Genomic DNA, 21,335 nt, shown 5'->3' on the forward strand with positions numbered 1-21,335 from the left:
AAACGGGAGACAAGAAAAGGTGCAAAATCCTATCTAATTATCTCCCCTAACAACGGACAAACTCCTTAAATGAACTTTTTAAATTAAATTTCATTGCTTTCTTTCTTCTTAGCCCGGACGGTTCTGCTGTGAGAAATTGACTGAATTCGTCGGCTAGTTGTGCATATTAATGAGGCGCAGCCTGGCTTTTAACGCTTGTGCTGCACAGCGCTCCCCCAGATCCCAGGCAGCGCGCGCAACAGGGCGAGTGACGTCTCGCGCAGCTCCTTCAACCTGCCGACTTGGTGCGCCTCAACAACACAACGAGCCAAGACTACGCAGAAAGTAGACGTTGTTTACACGGTGTATCATAATCGACTGTTGTGTGGGGATAACGGCGTTATAGTGCATTTGAGTTTGGCGGAGAACATAGCCAGTTTCGAGGAGATCCTCAACAAATCCTGGGATGAATCGTTGCACGGCCGCGTTTCTTTTGTTGGTTATTGCCTTGCATTCGCTGAACACAGAAGGTAAATCTTTTAGTTTTATCTAAAACATTATCAAATGTTTATTTTTATCATTTCCTGCCTATAAAACATGTTTGGCTGAAGTTTATGCCTTTTCCAAATCGATTTTCCAGCGCAGTCCCACTTACTTTTCGGAACTATGTAGGCATCACGTTTGACTGTTATGTTTGGATTTGTGAGTCTTGGTAAAGCGCCTTCTAGATGTTAAGAGCCGAAATGGTCAACAAACTAGTGTTTCGTGCAGAAAATAATATCAAACCATTTTATGTGTTTCTTTGTTTGTTATATTTCTCGTTTATTTTATTCATTCGTTCTAATACAAAGCATTTGGCACAGCTAAACTTAGCTGACAGGTGTAGTAACCCTTGACTTGGATGAGTTAGTTTTGGCCAAAGTCCTGTAAGGCTGAGGAGGGATGCTGAAGGGAAAAGGGGGGATTGATGAGTTGGAGGATACATGTCACCCCTCCCGTTCAGTGACAGCAAACACAAACACCTGCTCACCTTCCACTGCGTGGTAGAACTTGCTGGAAACCATTAAATGCCTTTAATTAATACTGCAGAAGCTTGCGTGTGTGGACCATTACACGGCATGTTATGTTGTAGTGCTGGTTTGCTCTTCCATTTCCAGTACAGTTTTAGGTTGGACACCTCTGTATTTCTCAAGAAACGAATTGCTGGAGTTAATTTTTCCGCTAAACACACCATTACACGATTATGCTTGTCAACCTGTTTCCATTTCGTCTTGCAGCATACAAGTGCAGATGCACACGGAAAGGCCCAAAGATCCGTTATAAGGATGTTCAGAAGCTCGAGATTAAGCCGAAATATCCATTCTGCCAGGAAAAGATGATATTGTAAGTGTTTACAAATCTCCCTCCTTTTCTATTTCTTTCACCTCTTTTCTATCTCCCACTTTCTCTCTATCTCTCGGTCTCTCTTTATGTCTTCTGTACTTCTCTCTGTATGTACTTCCCTTCTGTACTTTCCCTATGGCTCTGTCTTCTTTATCAATGTCCTACATACAAGTAGTAAAACAGATGCAGTGTAGAGTCAGGCTATGTGTACTTGCAGTAAATGCTGACCTGACGGCCACGTCCAGCACTGCGAGCTGTGAAGCATCGTGGAGGGGGGCTGCTTACCTCATTCATTATTGACGTTATAGACCACCAGAGCCAATGGGATCTCATTAGAACTTATTGTCACAGGTGTTGCAGATTTACAGTCCCACTGTAGAAATTAATTATTCATTCATTCATTATCTATGTGCCTATCTTATTACTTTTCTAGTGCTAATAAAATTGTATTGTTTTCCGTTTGGAGTGTTGAAAAACGTATACGTTTTTATAAATGATAATGCTAGAATAAAATAATTGAGGGGGTTATTTTGCATAGGGGGTTGGATTTTGCAGTTATGTGAACTGATCAGTGTGTTGTTTTGACTCTGCGTGTTTATGTTCTGATCAGGTTAAAATCTGTATGCGTATAGATGGATATACGCGGTAGACGCAGTCGTTTACAATAATGTGTGCACGTCTGCCACCTGCTGTTCTGTTAAGGAATTGTGACGGAGATAATGCGATAAATATGTTCATAGGACTTGGTGCTCATACATGCAGGAATGAAAATCATGCAGACTGAGAAGGAGACTTTGTCGTTGTATTCTATACTGGTGTGTTTTAAAACAGATCCTTTTCAATTCAGAATTGCTCAAAAGCACACAAAATTAGAAAAAGCATAACTAATCATAGATTTGTTAGTTCTAGGTAATAATGTGTGATAATATAAATATCAATGTGTATTACTGTGGGTCTGAAAGTGAAAAACAGCCATGCTGTCTACAAAACAAGAGCCATATCTCTCTCCCAGTACCTGTACCCAGTACGAGATTCACTCTCAAAGTTTAGCATTCTGGAAGCTTGCTGGGCCTCATATGAGTGTTCTCCCTCTGCTTCCCCAATCTAGTCAAGAGTTGGAAGTGAACAGAGGACCATGCTGGCTGCACTGGTGAATAATTATGTTGTGGATACAAATACTTGAGATGAGTTTTAGACCCTCTGAGCTCTGGAAAAGGACGCATTTGAGCATATTTCACATATCTACATAACTTCTAATAACTTTTCTCTTTTATTATTGTGACTTGTGTTAGGAATAATTAGGAAAGATTGTGGCCTTTGACCGTGGCAGCAATACTAATCTGTCATCCAGCAAGTATTGTACTGTATACGTTTGGGGTATAGTAGGTATTGTACTGTATACGTTTGGGGTATAGTAGGTATTGTACTGTATACGTTTGGGGTATAGTAGGTATTGTACTGTATACGTTTGGGGTATAGTAGGGTGCCTTTGCACTACTTGGAAAGCAGCCAGTTTTAGCTGCAGTCTCTGGCGGCTCCTTTAGCCTGTTTAGAATATCTACAAGTTCCTCCAGTGCATGTCATAAATTACAGGGAAGTAACCCCACACAACTGTATACACCATTAACATTCGCCTGTGAGGAGAATATGTATACCAAGTCAACAACAAAGTGTCATTAATGTTTGCAGCGTACTGGGTAGTTCAGTCGACATCTATCCGCCGTGAACATTCTTTCACTCCTTCCTCTTTTCCCATCACCATATTCCTTTGATTCCCTCTCTTTAGTGTCACCATGGAGAATGTGTCCCGTTTTAAAGGGCAGGAATATTGCCTGCACCCCAGACTGCAGAGCACTAAAAACCTGGTCAAGTGGTTCAGGATCTGGAAAGACAAGCACAGGTAAGTTGCACCGGGCAACAGGAGAATGTGAGAGTCAAAATGGATGATCCTCTTGCTGGACGGCATTGTCTCCACAAAGAACAAAACACCTCTTGTTGCGTCCTCGTCTGGGACGATACATTTGTTAAATGTCAAGTCCCTCTGGCAAAATCTCTAATTACTCAAAATCACCTCACTTTGAATGTAATTATCAGAATAAGGATGGTCATGATCAGAGATTTTAGAGCAAGAATGTCAACTCACAAACATTTCAGAAGTATAATTATTTTGTTTTTCTAAAATTCATATTTGTATATTACAGTATCTAAAGACTAATACAACTGGTATTTTGCCTTTGAATGATTTCTAAATAGCAACATCAAACTTCAAATCACAAAACAGAATAGTGGGGTTTGACTTTTCAGAACAAAATGAGCATGAATCTAATAGAATGGAAATTAGCGGGTTTGTTTGGTTCCTCTGACATTTAGCTATGTGACTCTGTCTTCCAGGGTGTATGAGGCCTAAGGAGCTGCAGGCTGAAGAGGTGCAGAAGCCCAAGCTCCTGTGGGATGTACAGTACTACCAGTGGGACTGTCGCTCAGCGGAGGACCAGTTTTCAGAGAATAACGAGACAAAGTTTATCAAGCACAAGAGACCTTTTCTCCAGGATGTCTAGATAGACGTCTGTCATTAGCTATTCTTCGGACATAATTATTATCCAAAACGAGCACTATTTATGCCAAGCATCACACCTACAAACAAGACAGCACAGGAAACTCTGTGACAAAATTTTAGATGCAAAAAAAAAAGAGTAAACCCTACATTTTCAGGTATGAAATGTTATCTAGTTATCTATCTGTGGTCTGAATCATTAGCAAAATACCTGAGAGATGCTGTTGTGTAGTAATGTGCTGTCCACGTGGGTCAAACAACATAGAATAACTGATTGAAAAGGATTACCCTTTCCCATTTTTTGTTCCAACGTGAATACAGATCTTACATTTTCTACATCATATACATGCCAGAGTAAAATACAGCGCACAAAAATAAAGTAAAAATACTGACATGACTTGTAAAAATAATCCTCTTATGAGGGTTTACTCTGTGCCATACCACCAGCTGGTAAAACGAGTCCACAGGCATTTTTCCAAAACTTCTTTGATGGTTTGCAGGAGCATGTCCAGCTAGACAGATTTACTAATCCTATCAGTTATCTAGCCACACGTTTTAATCGCATCGGCCTATACCAGTCTTGTTCTTGCTCTCTCAGTGAACATACGTATCTCTGACATGCTGCACAGGTATGTACGCTTCAGTGCATTTTAAAATACCATATGGTTTAGCTACATTGTCTTAGGCAACATGTGGTGATGCCGCTCCTAGATCATTTCTAGAAACAGTGTGCCCAGGTTCTGAGCTGTGAGAGTTGAGGTCTGCAGTCAGTCAGCATGTTTGCCTTGAAACTTTATCTTAAATAATATTCCTTCCACCACCACACGTGGCATGATATTTTTATTATTGTTCCGGTATTTTTGCCACTAAATTGAATTTTTTTCTGCCATGTAAATCAAATGCTTAAGCATACAAGTAAGTATCTTGTAAACAGAGAAGATTTTGCATAGGTGGCTTCATTTAGAATTTCATAGTGAAGTTATGTATTGTATTACAAATGTTTCACTATTTAAATATTGAATAACAGTAATATTTGAGTCTTTGTGCTTGGAGTTATCCACCAAGCACTGTACCAGCACAGCAATAAAAAAAAATATTTAAATGACTCTGGCTCTGTTTATATTTGCTTACTGTACTTTCATGTTCTACTTTAATCGAATACTGTAACCAATGACGTTAAATGCGGCTGTTTTATATATAGACAGCAGGTGGCGGTATTGCAGTGCAAGAATGATGTGTTGGCTGAGTTTATGTTAATTTCTCTTTTTAACCTAATTTCGTGCTAGTTTTTCACCGTACACAATTTGACCCCGTTTGACTGCTAATGGTTATCACACGCGGTTTTCAGAGCTCAATTTTCTGCAAACGTTTGTGGTTTCTCTGTTCTGATACGCCGGAGTGAAGGATATTTCGGTTAAAGTGCTGTCTATGAACTGAACTAGGTTTGTTAAGGTTAACCACATCTTGGAGAACATAGCCGTTTAGATATACTCAATCTTAAAATCAATCGTTATCAATTATAAAAATATAAACGAACCTAAGGTAAGCTATGTGGGTTTTGCCTTTCTTAGGTCTTTCTGTCTGTTTGGCTCTGCGCATGTCTAAGGATTGGGTCCATTATAAATACAGTGGTATACCCGCAAGAGGGAATTACTGCACTCGAAAATTCTAGAAACTGTATAGATGTGCAGAGATGCAGAAGCAGCAGCCAAGGGACGAGTGCGCATGCGCGCATGGAGGCGGGGGCGGGAGTTTTGGCGTCTCGCGCGTCGCTGTGGGTGTGTAGGCTGTACTGTACTGGCGGCTTCGCGGCGGGCTAGAGCCTTAACTATCTCCATTTTTGTTCCTTTTGAGCAAACAAGGAAGCAGCTGGAAAAGAGCCGAGCATGCCTTCTGAATATTTTAGTTAGTGTTTTTTTTTGTCCTGTTATTTTTACAAAGGAGTCCAGTGGGAGAGAAAAAAAATCGAAAACAGCCTATTGCTCTCGGTTTGTCGTTGGATTTTGACCTGGTAAGTGCAGAGCTTAGCTTAGCCTAGCCTAGCCTAGCTTAGCGTAGCCTAGCCTAGCCTAGCCTGGCTTGTCGGCGCATAGTTGGGCAGCTAACGCTAGCCACCGCTAGCTAACCTCTGACATGCGCGACCGATAAAGCAGAACCTGTCATCTTTTCTTGCTTTATTCCTAGTTAGTATGCTACTACTTTAACACACCGACATATTCGTGTGTGTTTGTCATGTAGCTGTGTGGTTGTCCTGAAGTGTAGTCGGTATTCTAGCAGGCTGAGGTCTTTGTGCCTGCTATCTGCCAGCTTGTGGGAGCTGACACTCTTCCAGAACCGAGCACAGACGTCCAGTCCACCCCGTTAAACCCCACCAGCTCTCGTTAATCAGTATTAAACGACCTTAGCGAGGCTACATGGCTGCCTAACGGGAGTGTGACGATAACGCCATTCACAGCCACATCACTTAACATGATTTTCCCTCTTTTTTAAACTAGCTAGCTCGCAAATGCCTGGACGATTTTATACAGATATGGTAGTATTTGCGTTTTTGAACTGCTATCGCTGGTTTGCTTACTAGGTAACTGCCTAAATGTTTAACGTCGTTTAGTTGAGTATCTTAAGTAACTACCTATCTCTGCCTTTTAGGTTAGCGGACCTCATTAACTAGCTAGCTCACTAGATTGTTTTTTTTAACGACTACTAAGTTGAGCTGTCAAATACACCTGCCTAACTTAGTTTTAATTAAGAAACACGTCTGTAATGTCATTAGCTGTGTGGTTAAGTCTCAGGAGATCTGTTGTACTTGTGCATTATTAGTGTAGCTTAACGTATAGGAGAACGAAACTGTACATCGTCATTTAAATGGGGGGAGGGGTGGTTACTACATGATATTTAGCTTTAATCCAGCTTTTTGAATATTTTCTTAGGGCTTAATATATTGTACATGTTCATCATTTACGCAAGAAGGAAGGCTAAAGTTAACTAATATGGGTAAAATGTACTGATCAACAAGGTAGCGGTTTATTATTTATTGTTACAGATAGTTCTGGTTTTTAACTGGCATATAAACACGTATAAAAGCAATGTATCCACTTTGTTATACTTGAGAGCATGTCCTTATGTGTCCTGAGGTAAACTGCACAGAGATGGCAAAGATGTGGTAATCTGTGTGCTCAGTACATCTTCCGTGTTTATCTGACACCACCTTCTCTAATAGAGATGGGAACTTTCTAAGGAAAAACCCACTACACACCACAGAAACAGAGCTTTACATAGAAATAGAAAGCTACTTGTCATTTTTAATAATCGATCTGAAACACATTTGAACCCAGTTCTTAACCAGCCTGTATGTTCATAATCACAATGGCTGAATTCTCACTGCAAGTAAAAGTGAAATTTCATGTGGTAAAAGCTATTAATTTTTTTTGTTGTGTGACAAACCAACTTCAGTCATGCAACGTTTAAGTCAATCCAACTGAATGTTGTAATTTCATGCCAGACTTTTGCTGAGGCAGAAGAACTCAAAAGTTAATTTGAAGTTCTACATGTTTTAGCATGAAACAAGTGTTAAAACATTTTAACACTAATACATTTTGTTGTGTAGGATTGCTGTGCTTATACTGCTAAAATGTATTTCAAAGAAATACATTACAATACAATTCATGTATTTCAAAGAAGTACATTAGGACTGTTTTTATTTATCAGTAGGGTACCAAGCAGATTATAAAACTCAGGAATTGATATTTGAAGTAGCGTAATATAATAAAACAATACAGTGAGAGCATGGACTGAATTGCACCAGCTAGCTGCTTGGTCGGTGAATGGGAAGTGGAGACTGCTCTTTTGAACCGCATTCAAAAATGTAGCTTATTGCAAGAGGTTATAAAATAACTGATAATAATGAAGTCAAATCATATTTAGGTTTCACTATAAAAAAGACTAAATCTTATATATGCTCATGAGGTATGTTTGCTATCTTCCAGACTGAAATTGATTGGATTGACATCACAATCATTGCATGTATAGCCTAATACACCAAGACCAGACTTCACCCAACGTCAGTGCTAAACTTTAAAAGATGTTTTCTCTATAGTGTAATCTCTTATGTGGTTTCCATTAAATGCACTTACATTGTCTTTCTAATACAGCCTTCATCAGAAATTCTTCAGGTACACACATTTACTGTACGCACATTTAGTTTTGGTGTGCAGGTTTAGTCTGGAAGCTTAGTTCTAAGTGCATTATTAGTGTCAATGCTAATATGTAAATACATTTGTTACCAGCCAATATACAGAAGATACTGTAATATTTATATTATAGTTAATAGTTATATTATATAGTTATATTATAGTTAATATTTTACATTTATATATATATACATATATATTATATTTTATATATATATATATATATATATATATATATATATATATATATATATATTTTTTTTTTTTTTTATGTAACTACCTTAACAACCTTGAAAAACAACCTTAATTTATATAGAGCCTCTAATCCATGAATTTAATAATTCTACCAAAAATAATAAATACAAAATTATCAAAGTACAAAGAAGTAGAACAATAATACACTTTTTTTTGCTGTAATAATAATAATAATAATCAACAGTATTAATAGTAAAATTGTTTAGTAACAATGACAGATTTTTAATAATATTAAAATAAACCCATACTCCGTTCAGTGAAATCTAAGAAAAATACCTAAAAGAAACTATAGCTGTCTTTCAAAGAGTGAGAAATTACAAAGTGAGAAAAATGACATGAAAGTAGTATATGTGATTACCTGTACCAAAAGCAGCACCAAGTTCAAGGAGTAGAATATTAATAGAACTGGATTAATCAGAACAAAGGAGATCATTACATACATAAGAAGGGCAATTATGTGCTCTGGTAGGAGAGAATACGTGACTGGAATGACTTGTGCAGGTCATTATTTGACATATGTACCTGTAATTAAGAGGCTACTACGGTCTCCAAGACTTGTGCAAGAAAGGGAAGACTGTAGTTGGCCCTATAGTTATTACTATCAGTATAATCCTGATAACATTTAGAAAGGAGAAATTATCCCAGTGTACGAGATTACAAGAGCACATTGATTAAATTGCATCGAAAAGATGAGCTCATTTAATAGATAATGTGCCTAATTTCCTGTTATCCTGTTGCTTTCTCCTATTGTCCCCTCTCGATATTCGTCAGCTATGCAAAACTTGCCTACTTCTGCTGCTTGCATACTAATGATCGCTGCTTAATTCTGTGCTGCCAGGGACCCCCATTCTGCCAGTTGGGCGTTTCGCCATGTAATCAAAGTGATCTGAGCATTAGTGCAACGGTTTGGAAATTTCCACTTATCTCAAATCCTAGAAAAGTCTCCAAACAGCCATATGTCACCGCAGAAACGAGCTCAGCCTGTGTTGCTGTTTGGCTCTGACAGTTCACATGACATGTAACAGGCGAGTTATTTTCAAGAAAACTGGGGTTGCGCGCTAGTAAATGGGTCTAACGAAGACTGGTTGTTTCGCTATAATTTTGATGCTCCTCGTGGGCGCTGCATTTTTTAAAGCATTGCGGTGCGTGAATTGTCTGCCCAGTTACCGTACAGCTCACGCAGACATCTGCGGTATGCTGAGAGTCGTGGATCTTTTGGGCTTCACTGCAGTTGGTGCATTTAAGCACGGCCCTAGGCAACGTGACATGTGCCTCGCCTAAGTCCATTTCAGGACACTCTGAACCTGTCTCCCTGTGACCTTACGCGAGTGACCTGACCATACTGCACATCCGTCACTGTTAATTAACGGCACAGCAGACCTGACCCCACACAACAAGGCTAAGTACACAAATATGAAATGAGTGGATTCAGATGGCTGTAGATTATACTTGTTTGTTGCCTTACATTTGTAGAATAAGGGGGTTGGAATCAAGAGGTGGGGATGTTTCTGAAACAGTGGGAGAAACGAGGTACTTTACTCCATTAGCAGTCGATCTGCCTCATGAACAATGGCAGACATTGTGAACAGAAAGGTCACTGTGCGCAGTGTGTGGGGTTAGTAGAAGAGTGAGTCTTCATTGTCTGAAAGCAAAGATGTTTGCCCTTAAGGGTCAACTCGCACATCATTTTATTCCTATTATACATGGCTGATATTGCACAACTGGAGGATTAGAATTAAAGGAAAAAATATGATCTGTTTGAAACCTGAGAAGAGGGTGTGTAATTAAGTGGTTGGTAGGCATATGGACTAGGCTACTTTGTCCATCACAAAAGAGCTTTGTATGAATTATGGAGGTAATTCTATAGGCTTAACTACAGTGGAGTGGTGCCACATGTAGAGAAGAATATTCCACAGACTTGTTTTGATGAGAAGAGGATTTTCAACTGCACTGTATTGTAGCTGAGATTCATTTTAAAAGCTCACATACTGTGTTTGAGGAAGACGTCCATAAAATGTGACTATCTCCTCACTCCTCGTGGTAGCGTTGGGATTAATGCTGATCTCAACATTTCAGCTTCTCGTGCATATTTATATTTCTATAAATAAAAAGAGAAGCAACTTTTTTGCCCAGAACTACAAGTATATTTTGGTGTACATTGCACACAGAATATAAGGAGTTGTGAATTCAAGTCTTGTGTCTAGATATACAAGGGATCAGTTGGCTGGGTTCCTGCTGTAGGTGTTCAGTTCACACTGCATCCACACTGTTGAAACTTTCTGGTATGAATACACCAGAAAGTAATAAAAGAAAATGTATGGATGCCATGGTATCAATTCAATTAAATACAAATGAAAAATATGTGATCATATCTGCACATATACACTGAAACAGTTGGGATTAAATGCAAATTGATGGATTAAAAGATTTAAATTAAAACTGCACCATTATGTGGATGGACTTGATAGGACACAGACTGGATACACTGGTGCCTTTTAGTCCCATGTAGCTCAAGCTGTGATCAAATTGTTGGCTTTTAAATGTCACCCATCTGTTGGTGATTTAGTGGGTCGGTGTATGGTGTTTTTGTTTGTTTGTTTTTTAAACACACTTAATGATGCTGTTTTCCATCCTCACCTTAGCTTAACTACTGACGTCCTGAATAGGATTTGCGGTTCGTCAATGAGGAACTACAGGCTCATCTTTTGCCATAACCTGAAGCAGCCATAGATTTCTCGATTCACTGCTAGTAAGTGGAGCAGGCGATAAGGTTAACTTCTGGCTTTCTGAAGTAGAACAAGGTGAGTCCTTTTCTATTTTCCACTTCTCAGTAACAGCTTAATAAGAATTCATAGCAATTTCTGTAACAAAGTAACATAAGACCTTCTGATAGGTCACGCCAGTATGTCAAAGGTACATGATATGATGACTGTGTTTAGCAGGGCAGCTGCACACCTGCAACTTTGTTTTTTCACATTCGAATATACAAAATAGTTGATGGTAATCTGCAGTCATGAGTGGGCGAAGCTTTTCACACCTTTTTATTACTTCTTAATCTGCTAGCATCAGTATGCTTCACCCTCACTGAAACTGGTAAAATCCCATCTATATGGTTGTCCTTTCACTTTTGCAACACCAGCGCAAAGGTGACGATAAGGCCTCCTCCTCCTCCCAGGGCGGGAGCGGGTTCTCCCCACACCCGTCTTGTTACGTCCCCTCCCCGGTGTTTGTAGTGTTTGCCCGGGCCCCGCCCACAGTGCTTGCGTGTCAGGGGGCTCGTCGGCGTCACCGTGGCCTGTGTGTGTCGGCCGTGCAGAGCGACTGGAGCGGCCTGGCTGTGGAAGCGATGAGGAAGAGCCTCTCTCCTTCCCTCTGCGACTCCCTAAACACCGTCCGGGTGTTTGGCGTCCCCCTGGAGGAGGTGCAACAGAGCGGCCTGCCGGGGCAGGAGGTTCCTCTACTGGTCAGGACGATCGTGGAGTACATTGAAGAGCATGGTGAGTGACATGGTGTTGGCTCGTTTTGTTTATTTGTGCTGTTGTTTTTGCTTTGACTATACAAATCCTATATAAATAAAAGAGACCTGAACTAAATTGAACTACCTGACTCTGTGGCTACGAGCGCTTGGGCTGGTTCTAGAATAGCAAACAGACAGCATGGGTTAGAAAACTTTGAAAGTGAATGCAAATGCAGCTGTTTTAACTAGATAAATGTTTTGTATATTATTTATTTCTTTTGACCTTGTTTGAGTTAGTTACTGCTGTAATTGATTATTAGCTGATTATCATCCTGAAGGGAGCGCAGGCACTATGGAGATCCTTTGTGCTGCTGATTAAACAAAAACAAAGAACAGTGGTATTTATTTCACATGTCACTTCTCTTCTATGACACACGACACCAGGTCATAAAACCATGGCAAGGCTAGAAACGGCTCAGATTTATTAATTGATAAAGTGGGGGCCAATCGTAGTTTACATATTTATTATATATTGTATTGACCCTGCGATTACTCCTTAGAAACAATCTTTAAACACTTTGAAAATGCGGTCGATGCGTTGCAAAGTGTTAAGACCGTAGCCAAGCTCCATACTGGGAGAGGATCTGGTGCAGAAGGAGGTGTTGTACGCCGCTGCTGGACATGACGGGGGCTCCCGTCCAGTCGTGTGTAGTGAAGAAGTGCAGCGTGTACCCAGCCATCAGTAGTGAGGTGAGGGGGCCCGGCTAGTGCGAGTGACTCCTCCCACGTGAGACGGAGGGGTACAGCACAGCCAGAGTGTTGGGAGTCAGTGTGGAGGTCCTGAGGCTCGTGAGGATGTTGACAGTGAAAGCGGAAGACCTCGTTCATTTATTAAAGTGTTCCTCGGTGTTGGTGCAGATTCTTGCCAAAATGTCACGATACGCTGATTTTCTCATTTTTCAAAAACAGCAAATTTGATCATATTGTGATTTGTGTGTGTGTGTGTGTGTGTGTGTGTGTGTGTGTGTGTGTGTGTGTGTGTGTGTGTGTGTCCAGGCGAGTTGGATCTGGAAGGCCCCTTCCTGGTAAACGGGAACGCGGAGCGTGTGGAGTGGCTTCGGCAGCGCTACGACAGCGGCGAGGAGGTGAACCTGGCGAAGGAGGCGGACCTGGCGTCTGCCGTCAGCCTGCTGCGTCTCTTCCTGCAGGAGCTGCCGGAGCCCATCATACCTGCAGGCGTGCACTCGGGCATGCTGCACCTGTACCAAGGTGAGTCACGCCTCTCGCGCCCCTCCCCTCACTCCACCCTCCTACTGCTTAGAATCAGAAATCAGCAAAATCCCACAAAACCGTCTGTGTAGCGTCACAGTTTCTCTCACACCTACTCTTAGGGTATTTTTTAACATTTCCAGCCACACTACGCCATCATGTAGTCTTTACCCAAGAAAGGAGTCGTCCTCTGTGCTGGACTGCAGATTTGGAATGTTTTCTGTGCTTTCCATTTTGGTGGCTGATCTATGGATTTGGCAGTGTTGTGCTTGCATGCTGATCATCTGTGTGGGTCACACCCTAGCTTTCATATCCTTTACATCAGCCGGCCCGTTGAACTCTGGGTAATACAGAATGTGATCCTATCTCTCAGGAGGGCGCGCACGTGTGCTTTACCCTCAGTCTCACGCATGTTCTCTGTCCCTGTTCAGACTACAACAGTGAGGAGGAGTTGGCTAGAAACATGAAGTACTTCCTGCAGCAGCTGCCCCAGCTCAACTACAGCCTGCTTCGCTTCCTGTGCCGCTTCCTGTCCAGCGTGGCCTCCCTGCAGGAGGAGAGCTGGAACGTGGGCGCCCTCGCTGCCGTCTTTGGTCCTGACATTTTTCGGTATGACACCCGAGTAGAGCCGGTGTGCCGACGTCCCTGTGCTCCCCATAAGCTCGCGGTGAAGCTTGCACCATTATCTTCTCAGCTGCGTTTGTTCTCTCCTGTGCTCTGCAGCCTAGATACAGACATGGACGACCTGAAGGAGCAGGAGCTAGTGAGTCGAATCCTGGCCGAGCTGCTCGAGAACTGGGAGGACCTCTTTGACACCGAAGAGGACATCACCACCACCACCACCAATGACTTCAGCTCCATTAACGAACAGGTATGCACTGTTGGCTTGACCCGAGGCCTGTAGCTCGCTGATAAACATGTCTGTATCAGTGTGCAGCCCTCTTATCTGCAGTCACTCTAGACCAGTACACGGTCGGTCAGGTAGTGTCAGGCACAACGACTCCTTAATCAGCTGCTGGTTTTGTATGCTGTGGCGGAGCTAAGGTTCACTGCTGAGATTATGGGCTTGAACATTTTAGATTAATCTAAAAAGCGATTGTGATGTTTGCTTCAATAGTTGTAGATGTAGGTTGCGTTTCTCATGAGCCCACACTGAGGCACAGCTTGAGAAAAGATGGTCATTATTAGGAGATGATGTCTGCTGACCTGTTATGTAACGCTGCCGCCCCTCCTCTGAGGGGTAAAGGCGTGCCGCTCAAATGCCTGTCCACACACCCCGGCACGAGCATTCTCGCACGCTTAGGGAACGACCTTTGTTTGGCTTCACAATGACCTTCTGTTGCCATGCCTTCACAGGCTTAGCCTTTGTGTGACCTTAGTACACACAGCCCCTGCTAATCGTGGGATATGCTTAGGCTTGTGACAATGGCCCGATACAGGAAATATTTACTGATTAAGCCCTAAACTCCCATTATGTCAAGAGCGGTTTATGTGTATGACTGGTAAGGAGCAGTTTTTTTTTTTTTATGAATAAACTAACCATGGACTTAATTAGATTATATAACATTCAAACTGATACCTACACAGTAGACAGCTTGATTTTTCAAGGAATCCTCATTTGAAATGAAGAACATTCCCAACCACACTGGCAGACACAAGCAGCCTGTAATGTTGAGTGGCCGGCTAAGAACAACAAGGATTCTCTGGTCTCTCTGGTCCGCACACACTCAGGAGATTTTGTGTGTTTACGACTGCCTGGGATTCCTCCTTAAACATGCTTTAAGGCCACCGGCTTCAGACAGATTTGGGGAAGCCTTGCCTCACAGTACTGCAGTAGGGAAGGGGGGGGGGGGGGGATAGTGAGAGAGAGAAAGATAGAGAGATAGAGATAGAGAGAGAGATTCTGCTCACATGAGCACAAAGTGGGTCGACCTATTTGGAGTAAAGCCAGAGCCATGAGCTTTGAAATGGTCTGTAAGTAATGTGGATATAAATCATGGGTCATGCCCTGTTCTGTGACCATCTACTCCCACTAAAATTCAACACAGCCTCTCCTCACTTTCCTAGTTGACACATTTCTCATAAATATTCATCTTTTGATAACATCACTCCTTAACAGATTTTTATTAATATTGTTGCTTATGGTGAGTATAAACAAAGTGAAGTTCTGCCCTGTAGTCTGATTTTAGTAGATGCTGCACACTTTGAGAATGTTGCACTCCCACACGGTGACCTCTCCTAGGCGTGGGCAGCGGAGCACGACGGGACAGGATTGGCTCTGAGCGTTAATGTACTGGTGTCTCCACTCAGGCCAGATTAGGATGACAGCGCAGGTGATGGTTTGTGAAAGTGATTGATCATTATGCACTTTGAGTGCTGCAGACCTAGTCTTGGCCTTTCTGGTGAACGTGCTACTGGTGGGTGGATCTGAGTGGAGGTTGCTGTATTTACGAGGCAGAGCAGGCGATTTCTTTAACTGATTCAGATGTTTATTACCACAGATTTATTGGTTTAGGTGTATTTAGATGTTTGCTGAGATGTTCACACGCAAGACCGAGCAGTTCCAAAAGCTCTAACCATCGCCCCAGTGACAATTTCTCAGTTGATCTTCTCTAAGGAGTCAGTCTCGTGTTCAGACTCTACAGGAATTGTGGTTCGGTCCATCGCCGAGCACCACCCAGGTCCGGTCTCCCTGGCAACACAAGGCGAGTTCTTCTCCGAGCTCGGGTGTCCGTCGAAGGTCGTGTCCCTCCCGTTCTTCTCACTCCCACTCGCCCACTGTGCGTAAAACTCACGAGCTAACAGGGAACACGCCACCCGCCGCTGCTAGAAATGTCCACACGCGTGCAGATGGCACAACCTGCAGCTTCGTCCCTCACAGGATGACCGTATGACGGCCCTGCCTTGGCTTGATAGCATTTTCCTCCTATCACATGCTAAGAGCTGTTCATTAATCAGCACAGCTGCTAATTGGAGGGCCAAGCTATTCTGAGCTTTTGTTTGTTTTTATTACTTTTATAACCTGTGTGTGGTTGTTGTGGTTGTTTCCTAGACCAAACAGAAGTTCAGTATCTGTATACTGCATACTGAGAAGTGAAGCCTTGTTTTACTGTGGCTTCTGAATTCTGTGGCTTCTAGACAGCAATTTAAGCTTCCTTCAAAAACAACGGGACACTTGAAGGTGTGTGTGGGTTAACACACACGCTAGTTCAACAGCCGAGAGTCCAGCAAAGCATGTGCTAGTTCCAGCAAAGGCTAGTTCTAGTTTTTATATTTATATATATTGCTTCTCCATATATATATTGGAGAATATATATATTTATATATATTGCTTCTCCAGCGAGGACACTGTCCTGTCTCCACAGGAGGAGGACGGGAGATGCTGAGAGACACTTCATCTGCTGCAGTGCACTTGTATCATTTCTCTACCTGCTCCTCGGAGAGTAATAACCAATAAACAGAACAGCAGGCGGTTCTGGTCATTTAGGTCCATACATTAGTATTTATATTTTGTCATCACGCAGACAGATGAATGATCGTGGGGAGCTAATTATATTTCTGCTGCAGCACAAAACGTGATTAGTAACATTGTAGTGCATACAAACACCAGCTGAAAGGAGTTAGAAGACCAAAGGCTCAAGATTGTGTGGGGAGCTCGAGGAATCTTCTGACCTTCCAGTGTTGCATAATATGGTGCCCAGGAGAGGCGGTGTGCTTCGCGGTCGTGTGTTGGAGTGTGGGGTGCAGGCAGCATCCGTCCCCTCTTTAAACCCGCCTAGCTAGCGCGTCCACGCATGACTCGTATTTGCATACATGATGAGCGGCGATTGTGTTGAACCAATCGGAGGGCTGCCGGATTGGTCTCCATGGTAATGTGGCAGCGACACTGCAGCAAATGTAGTAGGCTGAATCGAGGCGATTGTCCGGGCAGTGGGGCTTTAGTTTACCTGTACATAAAAGGCTTTTCACGTCGTCATAATGACTCCTTTTATCAGTCGTACAGGAGCTGACTCATGGATAATTTATCACCAATAACAAGTATAGACTTAACTGCAGATGTTGTATAAAGTCAACTATGTAGCCACGTCTTAAGCCAGGTTGTCTCAAAGAAAGGCAAAAGTCATGATGATCAGGCTGTATTTTAGAATAGAAAATGCTAAATGAGGTAATGACCTGGTCTATGTTAATTTTGGTGTGAGAGGGTTGTTTTGTTTTGCTAGTTTACCTAGCTAGTTTAATTATTAGCATTATTTATATGCTGTTGTTTTCTAGCTTTAGCCCAGACTCACAGCCAATACACATTCACGTCTTGTTTTGACCTATTATATAGTGACTGAAGGAAAGAAATATTTCACATTGCACTCGGAGTAACTGCCATTTGAGAATGTTTTTATCAATGAAATTGCAGTTGATATCATGTGCTGCAGTTATACTGTTTTATCAGCGTGATAAAGTGCTTGTGAGAAGGTCATGGGATTGAGTTAGAACAATGAACAGGTCGCTTGTATAACATTTACTTAACAATTTGTGGAGATGCAGGTACATTTTGTCCATAGCATTTTATCCGTCTAGTCTGAACTCCATACATGCAAGCTTGCTATCCTATCCTAAAACATCTCTCTTGACATGGCAGATCACTGAGCTCCTGGAAGATGAGAAGTTAGAAATGTGTGAGGACCTCCCACAAGACGGCGAGGACGGACCTTCTCCACGCTCTCCCAAACACCCCAGTGTCTCCTCCTCTTCCAGGTAAAAACATTTAATTTAAGAACCTGTGTGTGGCCTTGTTGTGCTGCATGCTGATTGATGAACCATGGTGGTTTGTGCTTTTTTTTTTTTTGTGCTTTTTCATGAACCATGGTCTTTCTCTCTCTTTATCTATATATCTATCTATCCATTCATCCATCCCCAGTGTAACTCAGTGTAATGAATGTTTCATGGAGTTTGCTGACATATTCAGACATGTTTTATATGCACTTTGTTCTTCCTACATATGTTTTCTCACTGTCCATTGCCAAAGCAATGGCTTAACTGAATTAACTTTCAAACCAGGGTGTGATTTCATAGTGTGTCTCCTTGATCTTTTGTGTGTGAAATGTACAGTTTTGTACAGAGCACTAGTGAACCAAGGCGAGAAGGCAGCTTGGCTGCTTGAATCAAGGCTGACTCCGAGCTAGTGCCCTACCCTGACTGTCCTCAGAAAGCTTCTATGATCCCACCTGGGCTGAGACGGAAGCTCATTTGAAGAGGACGTGGGTTGAGCCTTGAGGTCTAGACAACAATAAATGTATTGGCTGCCTGAGCCCTGACCTCTGCTGAGTGTTCCTCTCAACCTGTCCTTGCTTTGACGAGGGCCTTTTGAGGACTGTCCCAGGCTGCCTCGTCCTAAATGTTGGACCGCTGTGGGGCAGCAGTGCTGTCGAATCATTAAAGGGGGGGTACGAGGGGTTAGTTTGAATAGGGAAAATGCAAGGAATCAGTATTTGCATCTTTTAAAATGTGGAGCTATTTTCATACACATGCTTTACATTTCGAACATGCCGTTCACGGTGGACCCCTGAGGCCACGGTGTGGATGATTTATGTTTCCATGGACGTCGTGCTTGGTAAATACCAGACAGCACAGACGGGCTGATGCGCTGTAGGTTTTTTGTGGGTTTTTTTTTCCCTGAGTACTTGCTCATCCCGGAGGTGATGTGTTTTTTCATGATCATTTGATTGCTCTTGCACACTGGTACAAAGTAGTTTCTCTGTAGTACAACCTGGTATATAACTTGTGACTTGCAGTAGTTACAGGTCTCTTTGGACAGCTTTGAAGCTGAAAAGCTGTTGGCAGATAATGAGTTAGAAGTGTTATAGCAGTCTACTGGATGCCGGTGGTTCCCCCAACACTGCACATCAATGCACTCAGTTGTTTATAAGGTGCTTAAGTGTATTAATCCCTAATCCCTCAGCACAAACAGGGTGGCATGAGCATTGGCCTGGGGAGAACTTTAAGATCTCTGATAATCTCTGCTTTAGCAAATTACCCAAGATCTTACATTGTGGGATTTTTTCTGCATTGCTGCCCACAGACTTGTTACCATGAAAATTCCTTTGTGTACCATAGTCACTGTAGCATAGCATTGCGGGTGACCTTTGTTACTCTAAGATCAGTAAAAAGCCAATGTGTAATCACGTATTATTAACAACATTGTTAAGATGCTTAACAGGATTCTTAAGATCATTCGTCATTACTATTGACACGTTTTTATGTTTGGCAATACTTAAAAGCTGTATATTAGTGCTTAACAGTAGAACATTTTTGATCCTTTATGGAGCACACACTTACATTAAGTATATGATTGCATGTTAAATCGCAACATTAACACTGCTCATAAAAACCACAGCTCGACATTTTCCCCAATTTGTTCAGCCCTCGTCATGCCCCACATGTGGATCAGTGTGACTGAGTCCTTATGTGGGCTTGAGCAGATTCCTGTGGCAGCAGGAGAATTAAGACCCAGAGGGGCTGATGTGGTCAGTATTATGTACCTTAATTAGTGGTGATAGACCCAAGCACTTAGCAAGGGATTTAAAACTTCATGCCAATATCTGGTTCTCATATGTCTTTATTACTGTAGTGTCATTGGAGATTACTCCATAGTCTTTACACTTTTTTTTTCTTTAGGAGCAAAGATGTCTCTATTGACTTCACCATGAGAATTTATTAGTGGTAACAAAGAAATGCAAAATGTTGAGATGCTTTGGTGGGTAGGATACTGACTATCTGAGCCCATTTCAGTTCTGAAATAATTTCACTGTGAACTATTATTTGATCCAGTTCTCAAAATGAATGTCGGACGATGGCTGGATTGACATTTTTGGTCATGCCTGTGGTTTTGGTTTACCTAAAGAAAATGACTGGCTTGTATTCAAAACGTGTTTTTCCATGCCTAGATCAGGCTGGTTCAATTTGGACACCATCATCAAGTCCAACCATGAATAACAGGAAAACTCTGGCTTTAGGCATTTATAATTATAAAGAACTGTTCAACCTTATTGTCTTGGACATGGCTGTATTTTTCCTACTGTTGTACATCATAATACTGACACTAGCACGCTACATTTTAGTAGTAAAGGAATTCTTGGTAACATTCAAAAATTGATTGTCTTTAACAAACAGCTGTAAGACCTGCATTGGAAATTTTGTGATATATGTTTAATAACCAGAAAAACATGCTGGCTGGATGTCTGTAGAGTGTTGTCACCTTGGATGTTGGACGTGGTCTTCAGATGAATGTTTAATATGCCAATATATCGGTGTATTGAGAAGATTAAGAAATAGTTTTTCAATTGTTTTGTCTCATGCTATCATCAGCTATGATAGCTAGCTTAGCTAAAGATATGACTGACCTACATCAGACTTGACAGTCATGTCTAGCCAACATGTTTCACTTTCAAGGAAATCATGTGTAGCAACAGAGTTCCACAGTAGTGGACACTGTACCACAGTAGTGGACACTGTACCACAGTAGTGGACACTGTACCACAGTAGTGGACACTGTACCACAGTAGTGGACACTCTGTACCACAGTAGTGGACACATGCCATGTGATCCAAAAAAACCAATTTGATAGCAATGTATCACAGATCAAATCACAGAATAATATATAAAGATCATGTTTGTTTGTATTTGGACAGAATCTTTTTTCAATAACAAATGTATTGCACTGTAAGACCTGGCGGCTTGTAACTCGCGCAAACACGCTCACTCACGTTTAGGATCAATTGTAAGTTCTCCCCAAGGGGGAGCTGTTAGCACTGGAATAAATTTAGTACTTAATATCAATGACACTGTGTCCTTGTGCCATGATTTACTTCAGGAACATTTACATCATGACAATACATTTTCACAGATGTTTTTTTTCCCAACTTTTAGAAGCTATTATATTACAGTGTGTTTTAGTTAATGATGTGTGTTTCCCTCGTCATGTAGCAGAGGGCAAAAACGCTCATAACTACTGAAAAGGAAAGAACTGGCTACTGGAAGAATCCTAGTTACTTTTCTACACGTTTTGCTTAGATAATATTGGATGTCCAGACCTTTGTTCTAGAAACAGACGTACGTAGTTAACATAGTTTACATTGCCTAGAGACTTGTTAAGTGCATGGTCCCTAAAGCGGTAAACAAAGGTTTCAGTTTACACACCTGTTTTTAGGAAAGTGCCGCACGACAGAGTTGTTTTGTGCCCTAGACGCACCTCAAAGCT

At 41.8% G+C, this 21,335-nt stretch overlaps 2 protein-coding genes across 5 annotated transcripts in view; both read left to right on the forward strand.

Annotated features, from left to right (window-relative positions):
* The first annotated feature begins 212 nt into the window (after nt 1–212).
* On the forward strand, nt 213–4,113 carry cxcl14 (chemokine (C-X-C motif) ligand 14). The gene is made up of 4 exons (XM_077021324.1): nt 213–509; nt 1,257–1,362; nt 3,149–3,262; nt 3,754–4,113. The coding sequence occupies exons 1-4, from the start codon at nt 446–448 to the stop codon at nt 3,767–3,769; spliced, it is 300 nt and encodes a 99-aa protein (XP_076877439.1). The 5' UTR covers nt 213–445; the 3' UTR covers nt 3,770–4,113.
* Nucleotides 4,114–5,695: 1,582 nt separating this feature from the next.
* Nucleotides 5,696–21,335, forward strand: part of fam13b (family with sequence similarity 13 member B) — a 30,000-nt gene continuing 14,360 nt past the window's right edge. For all 4 annotated transcript variants that reach the window (XM_077021325.1, XM_077021326.1, XM_077021328.1 and 1 more), the window contains exons 1-7: nt 5,696–5,927; nt 11,001–11,159; nt 11,675–11,855; nt 12,872–13,084; nt 13,516–13,693; nt 13,808–13,955; nt 17,718–17,833. In XM_077021325.1, coding sequence (XP_076877440.1) covers nt 11,705–11,855; nt 12,872–13,084; nt 13,516–13,693; nt 13,808–13,955; nt 17,718–17,833 — 806 coding nt within the window. In that variant the 5' untranslated portion in view covers nt 5,696–5,927; nt 11,001–11,159; nt 11,675–11,704. The remainder of the gene's footprint in view (nt 5,928–11,000; nt 11,160–11,674; nt 11,856–12,871; nt 13,085–13,515; nt 13,694–13,807; nt 13,956–17,717; nt 17,834–21,335) is intronic.

Source organism: Brachyhypopomus gauderio, chromosome 11 (genome assembly GCF_052324685.1).
Source record: "Brachyhypopomus gauderio isolate BG-103 chromosome 11, BGAUD_0.2, whole genome shotgun sequence".
In the NCBI taxonomy this organism is placed as follows: domain Eukaryota; kingdom Metazoa; phylum Chordata; class Actinopteri; order Gymnotiformes; family Hypopomidae; genus Brachyhypopomus; species Brachyhypopomus gauderio.

Coding starts and splice junctions, on each gene's coding strand:
- cxcl14 (XM_077021324.1), top strand. CDS start 446: ATGAATCGTTGCACGGCCGCGTTTCTTTTGTTGGTTATTGCCTTGCAT. Junction 510..1,256: donor GCATTCGCTGAACACAGAAG/GTAAATCTTTTA, acceptor TTCGTCTTGCAG/CATACAAGTGCAGATGCACA. Junction 1,363..3,148: donor TGCCAGGAAAAGATGATATT/GTAAGTGTTTAC, acceptor CCCTCTCTTTAG/TGTCACCATGGAGAATGTGT.